Source organism: Trachemys scripta, chromosome 2, assembly GCF_013100865.1.
Source record: "Trachemys scripta elegans isolate TJP31775 chromosome 2, CAS_Tse_1.0, whole genome shotgun sequence".
Lineage (NCBI taxonomy): Eukaryota > Metazoa > Chordata > Testudines > Emydidae > Trachemys > Trachemys scripta.
In genome coordinates, this window is record NC_048299.1 from 81161343 (window position 1) to 81186191 (window position 24849).

The window sequence follows — 24849 nt, forward strand, 5'->3', positions numbered from 1 at the left end:
CTGAAGTGCAGCACTCACTGCACAGCACACCAGACAGGACATACGCGAATCTGTGATTGTACCGTTCCTTACTCTACCCCTTGTTTCTTTTCAATAAATAAATATTTTTTCTTTTCAATAAATGGATTTTTTGGCTTTGAAAACGTTCTTTATTATTGCATAAAGTAAAAGACTCCTTAGCCCAGGAAATAAACAGGCACTGCAAGTCTGCTTAGCAAACACTGATTCCTAAAGATTGGAATTACTGCACTTCACTCCCGTGCAGGGCACCAGATATCACTGCTGATTTTCAGCCACAAATTGCTCCCTCAAGGCATCCCTAATCCTTGTAGCCCCGCGCTGGGCCCCTGTAATAGCCCTGCTCTCTGGCTGTTCAAATTCAGCCTCCAGGTGTTGAACCTCGGAGGTCCATGCCTGAGTGAAGCTTTCACCCTTCCGTTCACAAATATTATGGAGGGCACAGCATGAGGATATAACCGCGGGGATGCTGTTTTTGGCCAAGTCCAGCTTCCCATACAGAGATCGCCAGCGGCCCTTTAAACGGCCAAAGGCACACTCCACAGTCATTCGGCACCGGCTCAGCCTGTAATTGAACCATTCCTTACTGCTGTCAAGGCTCCCTGTGTAGGGTTTCATGAGCCACGGCATTAACGGGTAAGCAGGATCTCCAAGGATCACAATGGACATTTCAACTTCCCCTACCGTGATCTTCCGCTCTGGGAAAAAAGTCCCAGCCTGCATCTTCCTGAACAGCCAAGTGTTCCGAAAGATGCGTACGTCATGCACCTTTCCGGGTCAGCCTGCGTTAATGTCAATGAAATGCCCACAGTGATCCACAAGCGCCTGGAGAACCATAGAGAAATACCCCTTCCGATTAACGTACTCGGATCCTAGGTGAGGTGGTGCCAGAATAAGAATGTGCGTCCCACCTATCACCCCTCCACAGTTAGGGAACCCCATTTGTGCAAAGCCATCCACTATGTCCTGCACGTTACCCAGAGTCACGGTTCTTCTGAGTAGGATGCAATTAATGGCCTTGCAAACTTGCATCAACACGATTCCAACCGTCAACTTTCCCACTCCAAACTGGTTTGCGACCAACCGGTAGCTGTCTGGAGTTGCCAGTTTCCAGATTGCAATAGCCACCTGCTTCTCCACTGGCAGGGCAGCTCTCAATCTCGTGTCCTTGCGCCGCAGGGTGGGGGCGAGCTCCTCACACAGTCCCATGAAAGTGGCTTTTCTCATCCGAAAGTTCTGCAGCCACTGCTCGTCATCCCAGACTTCCATGATGATGTGATCCCACCACTCGGTGCTTGCTTCCCAAGCCCAAAAGCAGAGTTCCATGGTGCTGAGCATGTCCGGGAATGCCACAAGCAATTTCGTGTCGTACGCGTTATGCAGCTCAATAGCATCGTCGGACTCCTCACTCTCACTGTCACTTTGGATCTTATGGAATAGTTCGACAGCCAAACGCAACATGCTGGCGAGATAAGTCAGCATACGCCTCAGCAGTTCGGACTCCATTTCCTGCAAACAAATCACGCTGCACAGAAACCGTTGAAAGATGGCGCCAAAGGTGGACAGAAACAAAGGGATTTCTGGGATGCGAAGCGATGCACCACGCGGTGTTGGGAAAGGACCCAGAATGCCCCGCACCCACGCCCCCTTCCCACAACCCACGGTGCCAGAATGGGAAGAGGTGCTCTGTGGGATAGCTGCCCATAATGCACCACTCCCAATAGCGCTGCAATTGCCGCAAATGTGGCCATGCCAGTGCGCTGGGCAGCTGTCAGTGTGGACAGACTGCAGCGCTTTCCCTACTGCGCTCTACGAAGTCAGGTTTAACTCACAGCGCTGTACATCTGCAAGTGTAGCCAAGGCCTAAGAAATGAAGAAAAGCACTAAAAAACAGCTAAGAACGCATTTCTAAAGAAGTAAAGTATCTTTGAACAGACTGCTAATTGCTCTGTCTCTAGCCGGAGCAGTTGAGAAGGAACTGAGGGGGTTTTTGCCTGCAAAATGATAATTAGCCTCGAGGCAGAGCATGGGGGGAGGGTTTGGAGCACCTGTGCAGGCCAAAAAGACATTGCTACCAAAGATATCAGATCAGAACCGCGGGGATGCACCTGCACATACACTTACCGTGGAGGGACATTACTTGAAGAATTGCTGCCCTCCATTTAAGATAGTTGTAATAAACAGTTACATTCCTTTATGGAACTAGATGAATGAAACAACAGCTGCCTCCACCACAAGGGCACACCTCACCATCCAAAACAAAGGCACATGTAAGCAAAGAGGTTGCGCTGGCTGTGGTTCTGTGAAGGTCTGCGTGTCTCTGAAAGCGTGGGAGTAACGCCACAGAAGGAGACCAAAGTCTGGTCTCCTCTGAAAAGTTAGGTTGACATAACTACAGCTGTCAGGCGTGTGAAACCGACCTAACTTCCAATATAGAAACACCTTGTCATAAATATAAAGGGAAGGGTAACAACCTTTATGTATGCAGTAACATAAATCCCTCCTGACCAGAGGTACAGAATCACTTACCTGTAAGGGGTTAATCAGTTCAATTAACCTAGTTGGCACCTGACCAGAAGGACCAAAGGGGAAAGAAGATACGTTCAAATCTGAGGGGGGATGGGGCGGGAGGTTTTGTTTGTGCTCTCTTTGTTGGTTCCCTCTCGGTACAAAGAAAGAGACCAAGCAGGTAACCAACTCCTAAAAAGATTCTGAACTGATACATCTAAAAATTACAGAAATTGTAAGTAATAGCGAGGAAATGTGTTAGATTATCTTTTGTTTTAGCTTGTGAATTTTCCCTATGCTAAGAGGGAGGTTTATTCCTGTTTTTGTAACTTTGAAGTTGAGCCTAGAGGGGAATCCTCTGTGTTTTAAATCTTTTCATTTACCCTGTAAAGTTATCTTCCATCCTGATTTTGCAGGTGTGATTCTTTTAACATTTTTTTTTTTAAATAAAATTCTTCTTTTAAGAAACTGATTGATTTTCAGTGTCCTAAAAACCAGGGATTTGGTCTGTGCTCACTTTGTTAACCTATCAGTTGGTATATTATTCTCAAGCCCCGCCAGGAAAGGGGGTGAAAGGGCATGGGGGGATATTTTGGGGGAAGATAGGGCTCCAAGTGGCCCCTCCCTGAATGTCTCTTAAATCACTTGATGATAGCAGCAATACCGTCCAAGGACAAGGAAAGGAATTTGTGCCTTGGGGAAGTTTTAACCTAAGATGATGAAATATAAGCTTAGGGGGTCTTGCATGCGGGTCCCCACATCTGTACCCTAGAGTTCAGAGTCGGGAGGGAACCCTGACACACCTAGATTGACAAAAGAATGCTACTGGTACTTGAGGAGACAGAACTCCTACAGCGATGGAAAAACCCCTTCCGTCCACGCAGTCTGCAGCTACACCATGTGGTTATGCAGTAGTAAGATTTTATGTTTGTATTTTGTATAATTTAGAATGAAGGATAAAGAATAATAATGTAGCATGTATTAAATGTATTGGTGTATGATTTGACCATATCCTGCCAGCCACCCTTTCTGAAAGCAGAAAGGAATGGCCTAATGGGCCATTGGTAGAGATGCATCAGCCAGAATCTGTGGCTGTGCTGATTTCAAGGCAGTGACAGACCTTTTACGGTCACCACTTAGTTGGGCCTTGGCTACACTTGTGAATTACAGCGCAATACAGCCTCCCAGAGCGCTGTACCTCACTCTCTGTCCACACTGGCAAGGCACGTACAGCGCTGTATCTCTGTGGCTACAGCGCTGCTGGTACTCCACCTCCTAGAGAGGAATAACGTTTGCTGCGCCTTGGCTACAACTCCCGGGTGTCAGTGTGAACGAGGAGTTAATTTACTGCGCCGTGATAATCCCCTTATGTGAAAGTGCCGTTTCAAAGCTCCATTTCAGAGAGAAAAAGCAAACATTTTTCTGTTTACTTTGAGTGAGTGAGTGAGAGAGAGAGAGAGAGAGAGAGAGAGAAGCAGGGGGCGAGGGGAGTGTGAACTTACAAGATAGTGTGCTGACACACTCCAAAAACCCACTCTCTCTCCCCCCACACTCCACCACCACCTCTTTTTAAAAGCACGTTGCAGCCACTTGAATGCTGGGATAGCTGCCCATAATGCACCGCTCCCAATGCAGCTGCAAATGCTGCAAATGTGGTCACGACAATGCGCTGGCAGCTGTCAGTGTGGACAAACTGCAGCGCTTTCCCTACTCAGCTGTACGAAGGCGGGTTTAACTCACAGCGCTGTACAGCTACAAGTGTAGCCATACCCTTAGTTGTAGGTTTAGCATTTTAAAATAAGTAAAAGAATGCAATGGTTGTTTTACTCTTGCATTGCAATTTGATGTTCCTGTTCAAATGTTCTGAGTAAATCAATTCCGTTTTGTGTGTGAAGGAGGAGTGTGTGTGTTAAAAGATAAGCGTGGAGGTCATCACCAGACCAGATGTTCTAGGGAGGAACCAAAGACAGACACAAGGGCGCCAGGAGATTGCAACACGCCCTATTGCAATGTCAGAGGAGGGCAGACTGACGATTCTAAAGATGAGACAGGCACCTATCAATGGGGACAAGATAGCTGTAATCAAAACAAGCATGGGGTAACTCCCTAAGAAACTTGATGAAAGAACAAGATAAAGGATGAAAACAACAATTTAAGAAAACAACCACTTGTCAAACAACAACTGATTACAGCATGACGGAGCAAAACTCATTGGTCCCAATGAAGAAAAATCACTATATAAACAGGGTGCCTTGCCATGAAACGTTGGGTTCATCCAGCCAAGACTTCCCCAGAGTATCACGTCAGGACCAACGGAACCCGGCTCCTCCTTACCTGTGATCAACCTTGCTGGCCACTATATTGATCCGGAATGGCAACTATAACCTTGATTGGCGCGCGCGTGTGTGTGTGCGCGCGCGCGTATATGCTAATTGTTGTATCTTCAATAAGCGGGCATATTGCCTTTTCCCCTGAAAAAGATCCCATGTGCTTCTTATAAGCATAAAATTTTGCTGTACAGCTATGGTACTGTAGCTATGCCACTATAGTCACCATAGTGTAGACATGGCCAGAGATGAAAGCAAAGAAGCACCAGAACAGACCAAGGGAATCAGGGGCAGAAATGCCAGGACGCGGTCAGAACAAGTAGCATGTTTTTAAAAGCCAAACTGAAGCAGCTTGTCCACTGGACCATGACAAAGCAATCCCTACGTCTGACATATCTCCCTGCCAAGTTTCAACCACTTCATTGGTAGAGCTGTTAAAAGAAAGAATAATTTACATCTCTAGATAATGGCATAACTCCACTTCTTCCTCTCTCTTTGTACTTGAAAATGGCTCAACCAATTCTGCTCAAGCTTTCATAAAATCCACTCCAAACAATTTTCACACTAGGGAAGAAACCAAACATGGATCGTTTAAGACCAAAAGCAGAAAGTTATAAGCAACTGAAAGAGGCCTGTTAGGACAGGAAAACAGACAATGACCCCCCACACACCTCTCCGCCCTCCCTCCCTCCCCCCAAAAAAGCCTATAGGGGCTCACTACATGTTATGCTTACAACAAATCTGTCATTTTGAAAGCAGATATTCATTACAGGACAACTCTCTTTTTAAACGTAACTTTACCTCAAAAAGTGATTGAGCAGATAGATTGTTATTGGTTTAGAACCCACAGTACAGACAGGAAGACTTTGTTTAGATACTATGGATATGCAGGGTAAAAGCTAAACAAACCACAGTGTAAAAGTTGCATACATCAGTCTGGCCTACCAAAATTGACAGTGCTTATGCCAACACTTCAGATCCTATCAAAACCAGCTCTCTGCATGAAGTCGTATCTCCCCTGGTTCACATGCATGCAAACACTAAAGATCACATTTCAGATAGGCACGCACTTTAATTAAGGAACTCAAGAGCAGTACTTTTTTTGTGACGTTCATTGGCAAGGGAAGCCACACAAAGATGTGAGACTGAGGTGAACTAAACTCTAAGGGAGGCAATATAAAGCTATCAAAATGTGATGAGACTTGGCAAGTTAAGCTTCGGAAAAATACAGAAGGTTATGAGACTGTTCTACAGTAGCCTTTCAATGGAGACAAAAATAAACCCAACTTGACTTGTGCTTAAACACAGAGAGGGGCCCAAAGCAAATACTTGGATTGAACAGTCTTGAATTCTGGGGTGTTCAAAACCCAGATTCAAATTCCACAGCTCAGACTCATCTCTTGTTTGTAAAGTTATGAAGGGAAAATCTGTTCATTGGAGTAAGCTTTCCCACTCTTAGAGACCCCAAACACCAGAGTGCACAACATCAAGTTTGGAAGCAGACTTTGGGTGATTTTTTACACAATAATCGAAGAACTCAATAGCAGCAAAAAGCAGCAGCGTATTTCAACACCTGAAGTGGATAATAAATAAGTTGGCAGAATTTTTTTTTTATAATTTCAACAGATAACATCTACGTTTATTTTTAAGCATTTTCCCCCCAATTTTTATCTATTTAAATTTTTCACAGTTGGGGGAATTATGGAGGAGTCAGACAATAACTATCTAAGGACAGCAGAGATTTAGATTAAAAAAGTTAAAGCTTTATAACCTCTAAATCACAGATTGTCAACATCATCTGTCAAAATATGCCAAGTAAACATCCTTAAATCAAAGTCTAAATAAGTCCTCAAGCAGCACTTTTCTAACTTTGCCTATCTTTACATTTCTGTTCTTATCTTTTTTCATTGGTTTGTGTGTGCTCAGTGAAATTGACATTTACTGATAAAAAACCTAAACCTTCCAAACCTAGTAATAAATCAGGAGGCAACCGACACCCATGCAAAACCAAGAGAGCTCACACAATAAGCTAGTGAGGTTTTAAAGAAACATTCTAAAAGCCATATCTTTTATAAACACTCACCCTACCAATGACTTCTCTCAGAGCAAAATATTTGTCAGTGAGGTCCCCTGCTTCACTCAGTGGAGCGTCATAGTCATAACTAGTAGGCTGTGATGAATATGGCATGTTTGCCCCTGTGAAAATCAAAAATTAAACAATTAAAAACAATTGATGGAGCTTCTCCAGTCCCCTCCCCAATGGGATAGTTTTTTAGACTTGTTTCTTTCCACCCACAAATTTCTTTGTTCATAGCAAGATCTCTAAGTCTAGTGGTTCAGCTTGGGTTCCCTTCAGGAAACCATCCCTATTCAGGACAGAACTTAAGCACTTGCTTACATTTCATTGAAGTCTGTCGGAGTTAAGCACATGCTTAAGGAACGCCCTGAATTGGAATGGATTTATGCATATGCTTAAGTGTGTTCCTGAATGAGGGCTTTGGATAATGAAGTGGTGATTAGCAGAGATGTAGTGCTGCTGAAGTATCGCTCCTGCACTTGAAATATAGGAGGTGATATGCTCCGGCACTTTTTAATTCAAGGACTCCTTGGCACCCAATCCTCCTTCCCCACTGGCATTTAAAATACTTATCTGTGTGTCTTAAGAAAATGAATATAGAATTGATTTAGGACATGGCGGACCTAGAGGCTGAAGGTTTAGAGTGTGTGTAATTTGTAATATACTGTAAATGACAGGTGTAGGCCTCACCTGTAATTGGAAAGCAAGTCACTTTTTTCAAATTGTTCCTTACCATTCCAATAGGCAAAATTGGTTCCACCTATAAACATGTACCTAAAAAGAAAAACAAATAAAGCCAATCAAACCAGGCTTTGCTGACTGCCTCCGTACTCTCATTTTTCATTAAAACAAATCCTCTCTTGAACATGCACTTACATGTTAACGTTAGCGCCACGTGCCAGGATTTCATCAAGAGTTTTAGCTATCGTATTTGTTGGCACAACAGAATGAGGGTGACCCCAGTGATCCAGCCAGCCAGTGTAGAACTCAGAGTTTACCTGCCCGGGGTGAAATGTGGAGAGTTGGGGAGAGAACATGAACAGCAGGGGAGGGGAGTGGGGGGAAAGAGTAATATAAAAAGGAAGCAATATCGGAATTGGAGGTTAAGTTATTTTAAGCTCAATTTATGTCACTAGCAATAAGAAAAAAAGCAGCTAAGTGCATTTGATTCATATTCAAATTACTGAAAATACAGTGAAATATGTTAAATGCCACAGGAGATGAGGTAGCTCTTTAGTTAAGATTAAGTCCTTCTCTCAGAGTGGCTAAGGCATCAAAATGGCTCCTAATCAGCTCACATCCCATTAACTTGTGTAAAAATCTATGCTAGTTAAAAACAGGATGCAGTTTTTTAACCTGCTCTATTAATTCTGCCTCTAACTTCCGCTCCCCCACACACTTGACTTATTCATCTAAGCATCTCTACTGCTTTGGCTGCTTTGTACATACTTTCCTAGGCTGGGAAAAATCAAGACAAATTGGAATCTTCGGAGGCTAAAAAATACTCCACAGAACAGCAGTCAGGGATCACAGAACAGCAGCATGGAACAGACATGTACAGAGAAACTGTCCCCAACCTCTGCCTCACCATGAAACAAGAGTTCCAATGTCCCATGAACCCAGGCACCCCAAGCAGCACAAACAACAAGCACTGCTGCTGTCAACCCCTCGGTTTTCATTACTATCATAAAATTAAGAACATATGGAAATTAAAAAAAAAAAAGAAAACATACCAAGGGGCCTCTGGGTTCACTGCCTCGTTGAGTTAAAAATGCTGCTGTGACATTACCACCTGCAAATAAAAAACAAAACTGAGCTGCAATATCCATGCTATTTCAGGGCTTTGCCTTCAGGAGCAGAAACTGGGATGCTGCACCTCTCTCCCCTGCATCAGCAACAACCTAGGTGGAAATCTGGGCCTAAATTTTCAGAAGAGGCTAGTGATTTTGGGTGCCCAAGTTGAGGCAACAGAGGCTAGTTATCTGAGTGTGGGTGCTCAGTACTTTCTGAAAACCATGCCCCTTTCAGGAGCCTCAACCTGAACACCAGAACTAAGGCACCCAAAAATCACTTGTTATTTTTTAAAATGTAGGCCTTAGTTTAAAGTAGATTTATTTGTGGGAAGTCTAAAAGTCAGGGAATTGGCAAATCAGATTTGGAGTTTCACGTCTAAGTCACTGGTCTGAAAGCCAAGAGTGACTGAAAAAGTCCTTACTATTTGACGGATGACCTCCAGGAAATGGGAGGTGTGAGAGATGTGGATTTTTTCAATTAATAAATGCACTGAGACTACAAACATACCTTACCACAAAGGACAATTCAGAAGGGAGGTCCCAAGTTGAAGGCACTTGGAAACTGAACTACATTCACATTGGACTGGGGCCCAGGAAACCTCCCACACTGCCAAGGCTGTACAGTTTCTAGGGATGATAAAGTCTCCTGTTCGGACTGGGCACTTTTCACAAGCATAACGCTCACTTAATTCTGCATGCTTACAATACCACAGATTGGGGCAATGTGTTCCCTTTTAACTATGTTCTGCAGCGCTTGATTTTCTTCCGAGGAACGCAAAGTGATAATCAGATGAAGCTGGAATTTGGGCTGGATTAAGAGCCCTTGGAAAAACTGCTGAACATTGCTATATTTGTTCAGTAGGTTTGCATTGTAAAGAGACCAGACTGGTCCCAGAGAAGAAACCCTAGTGAATCACACCAGCTGGCTCCCTCTATATGTTTAAGAATATATCAAATGGCAATATGTAGATCACCACTTAAACCCAGGAGTCAGGGAGACCATCAACTTTGCTACAAGCGAACAAATATTGGCCTACTTATCTTGCTACAAACAGCTACCACTAACCTGGTGCAAAGTCCACCGTTGCATAAAGACCCTGCAGAGCTCCACATCTCAAGTAATGTTTGCTTGCCCCATCTGTTGTAAACAGTACCACCTCATCTCCAAGATGGTGATGGAAGAGCTTCTGAAGGTAACGAAGGTAATCGTAATCACAGGCAAAGTAGCTTCCATATTCATTTTCAACCTATGTAATAAAAATAATAGATCAGCAGAAAATCTGACATTTGATAACCAGTCCTGCACCCTTCACGGGAAGACAACTTTTCATATTGAAAATAGAAAAGCCACTCAATGCGACACCATGAAAGCCTGACCTGGATTGCCTCCTCCTTTTCCAACAGAAATTCCAGAGAAGATGCATGGGATGAGGGGAGAAGATGCCACACCGGCAGCATCATTCTTCTCACCTCCCAGAAGCCTGTCTTGCAGGAGCTCCACAGCTATCTGGAGAGGGGTTGTATCCCAAAGCATCAACCACCCATTCTACAAGAATGCCCTGGTTTAGTTAATACTGGCTTAAACAACGTTAGTCTAAGCACTGTCTCACTCGTAAACGGTGTGCCCCAAGTACAACAGACAAAGCTCTATTGTAGCTCTGCTAACATGGGGATGGGAGGAGATGTGTTAATTTTGATGGAATAAATGGGCCTACAGAGTCAAAGAAGTTAACACAATCCTGTCACTGCACAACACTAGACAGTTAAACATGGTTCGGGGGTTCAAGTACAGAGATTTCGGCCTGCTTAGTCCTGTGGCAAATGCACCAGTACTAAAAATCTTTAAACCTTTTACTAAAGATACTGAAAAGGAAAAAAAGTAATAGCATTTGAAATGCCCAAATTAAAGCCTTACTTAATACTTTACAATATCCATTATTCCCTGTAGAGAGCTTTTATAGGGGAAAAAACCATTTGCCAGTTTTTAGATGGTATCAACTATTCTTTTTGAGGAAAAGAGAAGCATGTTGAGATGAACTGGAGCTGTTGTTATTGCTGCTGTTGCTGAAGTCCGATCCTGTTTAAGTAAAGCGAAAACAAGGCACACATGCAAAATGGAAGTGAAAGGAACAGCAAAGATAGAAAATGCAACTTCTGTCTCTGGTGCTAATTTTCACTTGCAACCCCACTACTGGAGAAACACAGGCCCAGCACACAGTCATTCCAAGACCTGGAAAACTTGTAGCAGCAGTGGGTTGTTTAAGGCATTGCTTTTGGTTGCCTTACTGGGCCACAGGCTCATAGCATTGTTGCAAGAGATGCTATCTTGTTTGGCTAAGCCAAACTCTTAGTAAACAGAAGGCAAAGAAAGAGAGATAGGAAAAAGAAGAAATAAGGTGGGGAAGGAGGACACATGGAGCGCAGTGACAGCAGAAACCAAAGTTCCATATGCCAGGTAGCGTTAGGGATTTAGCCAGAGGTGGTGGTGTCATCTGGGTCCCTCTCTCTGGCCTGGACTGGTCAGGACCTCTCTCAGAATCAGGATGGTGAAGGTCTAACAGAGTCATGGCACATTCCAGGGTCCCTGGAGATGGTGGGGTTGGCAGTCATGATAACAAAGCTTGCTCCTTTCAGTCAACCCATCTTCTAACCTATTTGAGCCTCCCCAAAGTCTCTTTTTAAGTACTCCAAAAGGGAGAAAAGGGTGGAGTAACCCATCCCCTCATTATTTTGTTCACCAATTAGGCCTAATTTCCAACATACCAGTTTTAGTTAATTCATTTCTGGTTCCATTCGCCTCTTGTTTACCAATCGTGATATTAACACAGTCCTTGGGTGGTATTATTGGACCTTTTCACTTAGTCTAACTCAGTATTTTTGTCTCCCTTTTATATTTTTTTATAAAAACAACGGTAACAAAAATTCAACTCAAACTGTTATAAAGAGTTGTTTTTATGACATATCCATGTAATGTTATAGGCCTAGTGTGGATGAAGCGTGCTTGATGTGAGTTGCATGTAGACAACCGAAGCAAGAAATTGAGGTTTTAAGCAGTCAAGAGTTGTTTGTGAAAAATAACTTTATTATGAGAAAGATAAGGAAATATTGGGGAGGTTGCCATGCCAATGTATCTGCTGCAATTGTAAACCAGAACTGGGGAAAGAGGAACATCTTGGGCCTGCGACTGTTTCTAAACTGCTTGGGTTTTGGCAATTTGCCCAGTACGGTCTCTTTAAAATTGCCCACACAACTGATGACATGATGGAGTGGATTATACATGATGTTCGATACACTCACAATTTGGAGTCGTTCGTGGATCCAGAGCCCTGTTTAGTTTAAGATGTGGTGCACAGCAACAGAGCTCTCCATGGGGATGGCTAGGGACTGCACTTCCCCAAGGATTTTGGCAGCTGTATAACTTTTGGCAAGTAGGATCCTCAGCTAGATCCACAGGAAGATAACCCCTTGTCCTGCCCCTAAGCCAAGGAAACAATGCCAGGGAAACGCCTCACAGGAAACTTCTGAATTTCCAATTATTCCTGCACAGAGGGCAATTTGGCCCAAAATGTTTTACTGAATACACATACACCGTACATAAAGTAACTTGAAGATTGTCTGTTTTATTACACATTTTGCCTGCGTGATGGGGCTTCTGCCCCATACTGGTGGAGAAAGGATTAAAAGCAGCCCTGGGGAGGCTGCGCAGCAGACAGCCTATCAGTGAGGGGCTGCAAGGAGCAGCCAATCAGGGCAGAGAAGGCCCATATATAAAGACAGCTACAGGGCAGAGGAGTCAGTTCCCTCTTGGGAGTTAGGCAGAAAGGACTGGGTCCCTGAAGGGCTGAGGGAACCGCCAGCACCCTGAACAGTGCAGTGCAGTGCAGGGTTAGGGGAGCAAGAGGGAGCTCCAGCCTGACTGGCTTAAAGACTGAAGCCCGGATACAGGGGCAGAGAAGGTGCTAGGCCTACGGGGAAGTGGCCCAGGGAAATGGATTTGGGGGGGAGGGGGGAGTGGTTAACGGAGACGCAGTGCATGGCGGCTGCCTAGAGGGTCCCTGGGTTGGGACCTGGAGTAGTGGGTGAACCTGGGTCTCCCTCCCACTTGCCACCGAGCAGAGTGGCCAGTGAAGGGCTGCAGTTTGCCAATGAGGCAAGTGGCTGGACAGAGGACTGCTGCTCCCCCGGAAGTGCGGGGGGGAATGGAATGGGGCCCAGCCGGAGGGCTGTGTCCTGAAGAGGACGCCGCAATCCTTGAGGCGACGTGGGTCCGGAGCAGAAGTGATGGCAGGCGAGACACCACCGGAGGAGGGCGCCCTGCGAAAAGACTGAGCTAATTCCCAGAACGACCAGCAGGAGGCCACAATGACACCCTGTAGGCATAATGACTCCACCCTTGTTGATGTGTCAGAGTGGCCTCCCATCCCGTCGCACAAGAGTCAGGGAGTTTCAAATAACCTGTGCTCAGCTACGTTCTCCACGTTGCGTCCTTAAAGAGTTTAGGAAAGTAAGCGACTTGCATGCATACATAGTAAGGTATTTTCAAGTGTTTCTAACTAAGTACTACTAAACCAAGTTTCCTCAGAAACTTGACAGAGGCACCGCTCTTCCTTGCCTACACCAAGACTGAGGATTAAGCTTGAATGATTTCTTATTATTAGAATTACTGTTTGTATTGTGGTGAAGGTTAAAGCCCTCAGCCGCGGTCATGGCTGCACTGTGTTAGCACACTATAAGATCTTCAGGACTAGGGACTATCTAAATGTAGAAGAGAAAAGGTGTCTCTCAGGCTTACCTGAATCAATTACCAAAGTCTGAACAGAAAAATAAAATTAAGAAAATAACCCTCTGGCCAAGACTGTGAAACCCCAAAAGGTAGCCAGGAGGCAATTCAGGCGGGGCATGTTGTTCTGATTGTTAATCACATAAAAGCAGCTCTGTAAGCACTTCTGCTTGATTGTTCTCACCTTCCACGTCTGCCTCCACTTCACTTGAATTCTGCCCTTCTTAAAAGGGGCCCAGCTGACACTGCAGGCTTTTTTATTAAAAAGAGCAAGTCTATCATTTGCAGTGCAAGCTTCCCCATGTTAAACCATCCATTGGCCTCAGCCGTGTTCTGGAGAGTCCATCTGAAGTCAGGAGGGTAATAAGTTCTCGGAAGGCAAAGGCATGAATTGGTAGGGGGACTGAGCAATGATGCCATTTGTGATGAAGACACTACTAGGGACCTGACCGAGATGAGGAATTCATTTGTCATAGATCCCTGAACAGCTTTCAGATGGTAATATGTTTCTCTCACTACTGATTCATTTATTGATAGGCCTTGGTATAGCCACCAGCATCACAGAACTGGAGTGATTGACTAGCTATCAATAGACTTTCTCAAGCTATTTCAGAGTCCAGTATATAGATACCTGGTTAAAACTGCTAACTTTTGCCTTTAGCAGATGATTTGTCTTAGCTTTGACTCTATATCCCCTAAGTGTAGTAATTAATAGTGAGTTTGGGGCTCTTGCAAATTATCTCAGCCAGTTTCTTAAAATGTAAATATATAATAAGTTGCAAAAGCTTTCTATAACAACAAAAGTATAATTCATAAAGTGCTCATGTGGTTATGAAAATAAAGCAGTTCATAATACTGAAGAGATTTAATATTGAGATCCAGTTAAATTGTTCTATGCATGAAACTCCAATCGCAGTTAATAACAATACTGTACTGTTATCCTAGCATCCATCTAGCAATATCAAAGTACTTTCAAAAAATGGGTAAGCACTGTTATCCCAGTTTGACAAAGGAAGTCACAGATAGGTTAAGACTTCGCAGTGAGTTAGAAGCAAAGTTGGGTCAAACCCAAATCTCTTTACTTGCAATATCCTGTTCTGACAAACAATCACCATCCTAGCCAGTAGATCCATGGCTAAATTAGTGGGAAATGTTTATATGGGCCTCATCCCACTATCTAATTTTGCAAACAAGACACAGGGCATACTTTCTTAACTACTTGTTTTGTAGCTGAGTCCCTATCATATGTATACATGACTAACTGCAGGCATAAAAGTGAGCAGGGTAGATAAAAACTGATGATTTAAAAAAAAATGGATTTTTTAAATTTATATCAGGTTTTTTTATTATTTAAATTATAAACAGTTTTTCTTTTTAAAAATAAACCTGTTTAAAATTAAGTCTGAATATAATACAAAATATGTTAAGGGGTAAACTAATCTTAATTTGTTGTAAATGTGAAACCTGTTTTGATAAGCAAAGTTTATATATCCAAATCACTTAAAGTGTTTTGGTTAATAAAAATAAATTTTATATGCTGTTTTGTGTGTTTAATTAAATTCCAGTTACCAACCTAATGCGGTGTGACAGACCCAGACTCTTGGGGTACAGGAGTCTGATAGAGGGCAAATATACTGGTCACTGGATGAGTAGTTTTCTGTTCCCTGAGTGACCAGAGCAGGGGCTGCACTAGAGTAATCAGGAACCTGCTAGAACGAGTTAAGACAGGCAGGCTAATTAGGACACCTGGAGCCAATTAAGAAGAAGCTGCTAAAATCAATTAAGGCAGGCTAATCAGGGCACCTAGGTTTTAAAAAGGAGTTCACTTCAGTTTGTGGGGGGAGTGTGAGGAGCTGGGAGCAAGAGGCATAAGGAGCTGAGAGTGAGAGGGTGTGCTGCTGGCGTACTGAGGAGCACAAGCGTTATCAGACACTAGGGTTACCATATTTCAACACTGAAAAAAGAGGACACTCCACGGAGGCCTGACCCTGCCCCACCTCCACCCCTTCCCCACCCCCGGCTCCGCCCCAGCCCCACTCCAACCCCGCCCCTTCCCCAAAGCCCCTGCCCCAACTCTGCCTCCTCCTCTGAGCACCCTGCATTCCCCCTCCTCCCTCCCGCTCTGATCTTGGTTGGGGGTTGCTAAGTGCTTCCCTGCTCCCCACTCACCCTGCAGCCCCTGCAGCCTCTGCGCCCCCAGACTGCCCTGCCCCTGCACCCCCCCACCCCTGCAGCCTCTGTGACCCCTGCTGCCCACTCGCCCTGCAGCCCCTGCACCCCTCTGCCCTGCTCCTCCTCGCCCTGCAGCCTCTATGCCCCCGCCTGCTCTGCTCCCCCGGCATCCTCTGCCTGCTGGGGGCTTCAGACATTCGGCAGCGCGGGTCCCTGCAGCCCCTGCCGCAGCTTCCTTCCTGCGCCGAGCACATTCCCCGGCCTGTCTGTCCCTGTCGGAAACAGCTCCCAGGGGCAACGGGGCCACAGGAAGGGTCCCCCAGTGGCCGGGGAGTCCCCGCCCGCGAGGGAAGCCCGAGCCTCCCCCGTTCCCCGCCTGAGCATTCTAGCTGAGGCAGCTGGGCTGCACTGCAGACCCGGCGGATCGTGCTGGGTGGACCCTGGCTTATGCCTCCCTATTTCCCCGGACATGTCTGGGGGGAATTTCCAAAGAGCCGGACAGGGATTTGAGCACCAAAAAGCCGGACATGTCCGGGGAAATCCGGACGTATGGTAACCCTATCAGACACCAGGAGGAAGGTGCTATGGTGAAAATAAGGAAGGTGTTTGGAGGCGGCCATGGGGAAGTAGCCCAGGGAGTTGTAGCTGTCATGCAGCTGTTACAGGAGACACTATAGACAGCTGCAGTCCATAGGGCCCTGGGCTGGAACCCGGAGTAGAGGGCGGGCCCGGGTTCCCCCCAAACCTCCCAATTGACCTGGACTGTGGGCCCTCCCAGAGGGGAAGGTCTCTGGGCTGTTCCCCAACCCACATGGTGAATCTCTGAGGCAAGAAAATCCGCCAATAAGCGCAGGACCTACCAAGATAGAGGAGGAATTTTGTCACAGCGGCTTAACACAAATTATGAGCAAAAAGTTAATCATCATTCACTATTTTCTAACATACTAAAAATGTACAGTTAATAAGAATCTGAAAATGTTAAGCTACATAACTACATAAATAAATATATAGAATTATAGTGTACCCACAAAAAGATGGACCAAATCTAGTGTAAAGGCTCTATTTAGTTGTAAATCAACATGTTTTAATGTTATATCAACCAATAAAAATGCACCTTTCTTTAGAAAATAACTGAAATAGAAATTGAAAAATTGATTAAAATGGATGCTTTAAATTGAGGTTTTCCACTGGGTGAATTAAATCATGCTTTAAATCGCTGATTTAAATCAATCCACCCTGAAAGTGCGTCTTTGAAACCTTCTTTCAAAATCTGAACCTTAATGCTTAATTTGTTCACTGTAATAACCAGTGGAAGCACCAGGGACAAATATTTAAGGTATTTTATCTTTCTTTCATTTCTAGCTCATAGACTCATAGACTTTAAGGTCAGAAGGGACCATTATGATCATCTGGTCTGACCCCCTGCATGCTGCAGGCCGCAAGACCCTTCCCTGGACTCTGCCGTTGAAGTCCCCAATCCTGTGTTTTAGTGACTTCAATCGGCTGAGACCCTCCTGCTAGTGATCCCTGCCCCATGCTGTGGAGGAAGGCGAAAAACCTCCAGAGGCTCAGCCAATCTACCCTGGAGGAAAATTCCTTCCCGACCCCAAATATGGCGATCAGTAATACCCCGAGCATATAGGCAAGAGTCTCTAGCCTGACCCTTGTTGGCCATTATGCTATTCATGTACCATTGCTTGGTTTTCCTTGGCTACTATGTTTTACCATTAAACCATTCCCTCCATAAACTTATCCAACTTAATCTTAAAACCAGACAGGTCCGTCGCCCCCACCGTTTCCCTCGGAAGGCCGTTCCAATATTTCACCCCTCTGACGGTCAGAAACCTTCGTCTAATTTCAAGCCTGAACTTCCCCCCGGCCAGTTTATATCCATTCGTTCTCGTGTCCACATTAGTACTAAGCTGGAATAATTCCTCTCCCTCCCTTGTATTAACCCCTCTGATATATTTGAAGATAGCAATCATATCCCCCCTCAGCCTTCGCTTTGTCAGACTAAAGAACCCAAGCTCCTCTAATCTCTTTTCATACGACAGGTTTTCCATTCCTCTGATCATCTTAGTCGCCCTTCTCTGCACCCGTTCCAGTTTGAGTTCATCTTTTTTAAACATGGGAGACCAGAACTGCACACAGTACTCCAAATGAGGTCTCACCAGCGCCTTATACAACGGAAGCAGGACCTCCCTATCCCTACTAGATATACCTCGCCTAATACATCCCAAGACCGCATTGGCTTTTTTCACCGCCACGTCACATTGTCTACTCATAGTCATCCTGCGGTCCACAAGGACCCCTAGGTCCTTCTCCTCTTCCATTACTTCTAACCAATGCGTCCCCATCTTGTAACTAAAATTGTTATTATTCATCCCCAAGTGCATCACCTTACACTTTTCACTATTAAATTTCATCCTATTTCTGATACTCCAATTCACAAGCTCATTCAAGTCTCCCTGCAGAATATCCCTATCCTCCTCCGAGTTTGCAACTCCTCCCACCTTCGTATCATCCGCAAACTTTATCAGCCCACTCTTGCAATCGGTCCCGAGGTCAGTTATAAATAGATTAAATAAAATGGGTCCCAAAACTGAACCTTGAGGCACTCCACTAGTAACCTCCCTCCAACCCGACAATTCACCCTTTAATACGACCCGCTGCATTCTCCCCATTAACCAATTCCTTATCCACCTCTGGATTTTCATATCGATCCCCATGTTTTTCATTTTAACCAATAATTCCTCATGGGGTACTGTATCAAACGCTTTACTGAAATCCAGGTATATTAGGTCCACCGCATTTCCCTTATCTAATAAGTCCGTTACTTTCTCAAAGAAGGAGATCAGATTCGTTTGGCACGATCTGCCCTTCGTAAAACCATGCTGTAATTTATCGCATTTGCCATTAACCTCAAGGTCCTCAACTAGTTTCTCTTTCAGAATCTTCTCCAGCACCTTGCACACTACTGATGTTAAACTAACAGGCCTATAGTTACCCGGGTCACTTTTTTTCCCTATATAGCTATAGTAGGTCTTGTCAGGCTAGATACTCTAGAGCAGTTGTTCTCAACCTATTTATCATAAAAAGGGAAATAAAAACAACCCAGGAAACTACAGACCAGTTAGTTTAACTTCTGTGCCAGGGAAGATAATGGAGCAAGTAATTAAGGAAATCGTCTGCAAACACTTGGAAGGTGGTAAGGTGACAGGGAACAGCCAGCATGGATTTGTGAAGAACAAATCATGTCAAACCAATCTGATAGCTTTCTTTGATAGGATAACGAGCCTTGTGGATAAGGGTGAAGCTGTGGATGTGGTATACCTAGACTTTAGTAAGGCATTTGATACGGTCTCGCATGATATTCTTATCGATAAACTAGGCAAATACAATTTAGATAGGGCTACTATAAGGTGGGTGCATAACTGGCTGGATAACCGTACTCAGAGAGTTGTTATTAATGGTTCCCAATCCTGCTGGAAAGGCATAACGAGTGGGGTACTGCAGGGGTCTGTTTTGGGACCGGCTCTGTTCAATATCTTCATCAACGACTTAGATATTGGCATAGAAAGTACGCTTATTAAGTTTGCGGATGATACCAAACTGGGAGGGATTGCAACTGCTTTGGAGGACAGGGTCATAATTCAAAATGATCTGGACAAATTGGAGAAATAGTCTGAGTTAAACAGGATGAAGTTTAACCAAGACAAATGCAAAGTGTTCCACTTAGGAAGAAAAAATCAGTTTCACACAGACAGAATGGGAAGAGACTGTCTAGGAAGGAGTACGGCAGAAAGGGATCTAGGGGTTATAGTGGACCACAAGCTAAATATGAGTCAACAGTGTGATGCTGTTGCAAAAAAAGCAAACATGATTCTGGGATGTATTAACAGGTGTGTTGTGAGCAAGACACGAGAAGTCATTCTTCCGCTCTACTCTGCTCTGGTTAGGCCTCAGCTGGAGTATTGTGTCCAGTTCTGGGCGCCGCATTTTAAAAAAGATGTGGAGAAATTGGAAAGGGTCCAGAGAAGAGCAACAAGAATGATTAAAGGTCTTGAGAACATGACCTATGAAGGAAGGCTGAAAGAATTGGGTTTGTTTAGTTTGGAAAAGAGAAGACTGAGAGGGGACATGATAGCAGTTTTCAGGTATTTAAAAGGGTGTCATAAGGAGGAGGGAGAAAACTTGTTCACCTTAGCCTCTAAAGACAGAACAAGAAGTAATGGGTTTAAACTGCAGCAAGGGAGGTCTAGGTTGGACATTTGTAGATAAATCTCTGATAATTTTCATATAACTTTACATTGTGCCTCTTCATATAACCTTGTGGTGGGTCTACCCACGTGTGACCTCTGTTTTCATGGAACTTTGTATCAAAGCCTCATTTAGAAACTTTGCATTACCCTTGGTATAATATTATAGCCCCTAAGGATAGAATAAGATAGAAGAAAATTTTCTTTTTGCTAGCAGTAGAACAAGAGCTCTTCCCCCGCCCACTCTTAATCAATTGCCCTGTTGAATGAATGAGGTGTGGATGAGCAAGGCATGGAAGGCAGCACCTCCAGACAGCCTCAACTGTTGGAGAGGGGCTGGGAGCCAGACCCAAGAACAATAAAACGTGTCAAGTGGGCTCATTAAAGACAAGCAGACATACCCACGGCCTCGGGGGTTAGAAGCAAGCACCTTCTTTTGGAAACACCCTCTTTGCAGCATTGGGACAACACTCAAAAGAAAGCAGCACAAAGGACCAATGGACACAGACACAGAGTTTGAATCTGGTATAGATTTGCATAAGAGGAAAGCTGCTATAAAAGTGATGTGTCTTGCAGAGGACCCCGGGTCTCGTCTTGTCAACATGGGAGCATCGATCCGGATCGGCAGAAGCCCGGCTCCACACCCTCCCCCATCTAACTCACCTGGCCAGTGAAGTTAAGGGGAGCAACTAATTGGTAACAACAAGACGGAGTGTGTTTGTGTGTGTGTGTGAGTGTAAGTGTAATATATTATATGCATATAATACAGTGTTAACAAATACATGTATTACTAATAAATGTGGCATTCTGCCTTATTCCCCCTGAAAAGATCCTGTGCAGTACTTTAAGTACAACACATTAGGAAAAAGTTCCTAACTGTCAGGGTGGTTAAACACTGGAATAAATTGCCTAGGGAGGTTGTGGAATCTCCATCTCTGGAGATATTTAAGAGTAGGTTAGATAAATGTCTATCAGGGATGGTCTAGACAGTATTTGGTCCTGCCATGCGGGCAGGGGACTGGACTCGATGATCTCTCGAGGTCCCTTCCAGTCCTAGAATCTATGAATCATTGTGGGCCGCAGATGTTGCCCACAAAGCGTTAGCTGGGCTGCAAATTGAGAACCACAGCGCCCCCCCATGTAATGCCCACATACACACACAAACCCCTGTACCCAGCGCCCTCCATCCAGAGACCCCTCCACAGAGTGGGGCTAGGAGTGGAGAGCTGGGCATGGGGCAGGGATCCTGACTCCGGACCCTTCTGCGCGGGGACCCTGACCCCTGGGACCCCAAAACCCGCCGGGAGCTTGGAGCACGCTGCGTGGCAGGGCAGCCAGGAGCCCGCGGCAAGGCATCTGGGAGCCTGGAACCTACAACCTTTAGCACACAGCTGATCTGGGCTGCAGCTGTGTGCTAATTGGGCCGCATGCAGCCCGTGGCTTGAGAACTGCTGCTCTAGAGCTTTATCAAGCTAAGTAAAGAGAACGTTCCATTTAACATCAATAAAAAGCACTGAACTGTGTCATGGCATAGCTTTCAGCCTCTTCTTTTGAGTAACTTGTGATGCTTGGGCGACTGAAACAGATGGCACTGGTTAGAGCCCAGCATTGTGGGGGATTATCCTATGCATGTCTCCCCACACAGCTTTACCAGAGCACTCTAAGGCAGGCTTGCTGTACTCCTGACTCCTGTTCTAAACAGGGACTGCCAATTCTTGCAAACAGTGTCAAAGTCATGCAGGGAGGGATGGGAGGAAGCAAGGGAATAAGTGATGGGAGGGTGGCAGGAGGCAAAGGAAGAGGGAAGGGAAGGGCAGCTGTGGTTTAGTCTTCTCTGTGAAGCCACTTAGCAAAGTTGTAGATACTACAAGATGAGGAGAAACAAACAAACAAACCCATCAACAGTGGACTGATCAAAAAGCTGGGAGATTTGGGTTCTACTGGTACTCTGCTACTCACTCTCTGGGCCTCATCTACCCAACCTGTAGAATGGTGATAATACTACTAATGCAGCTTTGTAAAGTGACTTAAGATAAAGGGACTGCAAGTGCACAGAAGATTTAGCAAGAAAATCTCCAACCAGCCTCAGGGGAAAAAGACCTGGGATGAAATCTTGGTTCCATTGATGTGAATGGCAAAACTCCCATTGACTTCAACAGAGCCAGCATTTCATACTTTTGGTGGGGAGTTGCAGGGAAGCCCTGCAGGTGATTCTGTATGTAATAAGGAAAAGGGGAGCAAGGAGAGGGAAAAGCAGAAGAGGTGTTAAGAAATTAGTTTGATTCAAGAGTCCCTGAGTCTCAGGAAGTGCTGGCTTTAGCTCACTGCTTCAACATGAGCTATGTATCAACAATATAGGCAAGCAGGTTGGCTAGTAATACATCACTTGTGTGAGTGAGCGGCCATGCTCACCACATCCTCAAGCACAGTCTCTTTCCAAGTGGTAAAGAGACATCGACACTAAGGACTAAAAGCCGACACTCAAAACTTCACTTGTTAAAATGTTGGCGATGCAAGGATTACATACTAAAATATTATCAGACACCAGACCCTTTTGTTTGTGATTCAGTTTAACTAATTTTAATCCCAGTTATCATGGAGAGCAAATATTATTTAAATTTCAAAGAGCACCCATGTACATTACTGGAAACATCCCTGTGGAAGCACTGTTAACAATTCAATGATGGTGACCAAAAGGCCTTTTGCATTCACATAGTTAGTGTTCCCATTTGATTTTTGAAATGGATTACCTGCACCATAATAACTGGCCCTCCATTCTGATAGAGATGAGGCTTCATTTTGGGTAATAAGACACCCATCCACCTTTCTACAGCTACCAAGTAATCTGTAATATACAAAGAGAAAGTTGTGGGCAGACCAGAGTTATCTACTTTAAAACAAAAACAAACTACAAATGGGATATTTTTGTAACAAATACCCTAAATACCAAGGGTATGCACAACATGTACAAGAGCAACAAATAATGAACTGATGACATCCTGTGCTTGCTCATAACTTTAGCCTCTCAGTACGTAGGGAAGTCAAGTGGCTTCAAGGACCACACCCGAATCATTCCAATATAGTACAGTCTAAAAACAGGTGGTAATGTCCCCACAAAACAAAAATATCCAGTTACCTTATAGAACATTATCCTTTACAATTTAAGGGTCCAACCCTGCAAATCCTTACACAAGTAGTCTTGCTGTTTTCCACCCTGTTCCTACCTCATTCTTTCCATACATTTATGCACAGTGCAAAAGTATTCAGCGAGTATGAAAACCTTATTCAGAGAGCATTCACATTTGTTATTCCCCAACTTTGAGTAGAAACAGTAACACAATACCTTATTTGAAAATACTGCCTGACCCTACAGCAGGGGTAGGCAACCTATGGCACGTGTGCCGAAGGCGGCATGCGAGCTGATTTTCAGTGGCACTCACACTGCCTGGGTCCTGTGTCCAAGGGGCTCTGCATTTTAATTTAATTTTAAATGAAGCTTCTTAAACATTTTTAAAACCTTATTTACTTTACATACAACAATAGTTTAGTTATATATTATAGACTTATAGAAAGAGACCTTCTAAAAACGTTAAAATGTATTACTGGCACATGAAACCTTAAATTAGAGTGAATAAATGAAGACTCGGCACACCACTTTTGAAAGGTTGCCGAACCCTGCCCTAGAGTTTGGTCACCAAGTCTGCTTGCCATTGAAACATTTTTATAAATCTTTTTTAGCTTCTTACCTAAATCAGAAGATCGGAGAACAATAGATTCTTTCTCTAATAACCATGCTGGAAGACCCCCCTGTGAAGGGAAAGGAAACCATTTCAATGACCATTTTCAGGAATGACAAGGATAAGTTTAACTAGCTATCCCATAACTATATAGATATTACCAAGTAAGTACTAGTCATTGGGAACCTACATAGGGTGACCAGACAGGAAGTGTGAAAAATCGGGATGGGGTGGGGGTATTAGGAGTCTATATAAGAAAAAGATCCAAGAATCAGGACTGTCCCTATAAAATCGGGACATCTGGTCACCCTAGACCTATAGTACCCAAGACCATATTAAGGACCAATGCGCTTGATGCTATAGGAAGTCACTTAAGCAGAACTTGAACCCACAACTTTTAGTATTCTAGATGAAGAATCCTGCCTTGGGCCATATATTCAGTGGTAGGGAATCCTTTTACTACTGTAACCCCCTCACACACACACCACCAAAAGGAAGGACACATATTAGACAGAGATCAGATGTTAATTCTGCCTAGAAATTAGAAAGTTTAAATACAAATTTACCATGTCCCATTCTGCGCAGATATAAGGTCCAGCTCTTAGTATTACCAACAAGCCAATTTCATTAGCTAGCTGCAGGAAATATTCTATATCTCGGTCACCAGAGAAGTTATATACTCCTGGTTTGAATTCATGGTAGTTCCATGGCACGTACCTGTGAAGAAAACACCATCCATAAGAAGTGACTTAGACTAGAATGAAAAAGGAACGCCAAATAATGACTTAATCTAATGCCAAGGAAACAAACTATTTGCACCTCAACTTTACAGTTCTGTAAAGATGTATTTACTTCCAGACTAATAGAATTCAAGAATTTAGGACCTAACTCCTGTAAGGCACTTCTAGAAGCTGAAGATGCTAAAGTTAGCACCAAGTATGATCAGGAACTTAGAAGGGAAACAGATGTCTCTATTTTTTCATGTAGTCAGTATTTTTTGCACATACTCTTCCTTTCTAACAGTATCAATGTCATAAAATATATTAAAAGCAAAAATAATTCATTGTGCATCCTCATCTAGCTTCAAAACTGTGAAAAGTCATTGTGAAACAGAAGTGGTGGGTAGTCGAGCAGAAAGCCTCTCACACAGCACTTCTAGGATTTTTTTTTTTTTTTTT

The 24849-nt window shown here is 44.2% G+C and overlaps 1 protein-coding gene across 1 annotated transcript in view; it reads right to left on the reverse strand.

Moving 5' to 3' along the window:
• The window catches only part of GLB1 (galactosidase beta 1), an 86521-nt gene that overhangs the window by 37297 nt on the left and 24375 nt on the right, over window positions 1–24849 (reverse strand). The window contains exons 3-10 of the mRNA XM_034761022.1: window positions 24238–24388; window positions 23681–23741; window positions 22685–22779; window positions 9790–9970; window positions 8664–8722; window positions 7807–7928; window positions 7664–7704; window positions 6937–7049 (exon numbers count right to left, since the gene is read on the reverse strand). Coding sequence (XP_034616913.1) covers window positions 6937–7049; window positions 7664–7704; window positions 7807–7928; window positions 8664–8722; window positions 9790–9970; window positions 22685–22779; window positions 23681–23741; window positions 24238–24388 — 823 coding nt within the window. The remainder of the gene's footprint in view (window positions 1–6936; window positions 7050–7663; window positions 7705–7806; window positions 7929–8663; window positions 8723–9789; window positions 9971–22684; window positions 22780–23680; window positions 23742–24237; window positions 24389–24849) is intronic.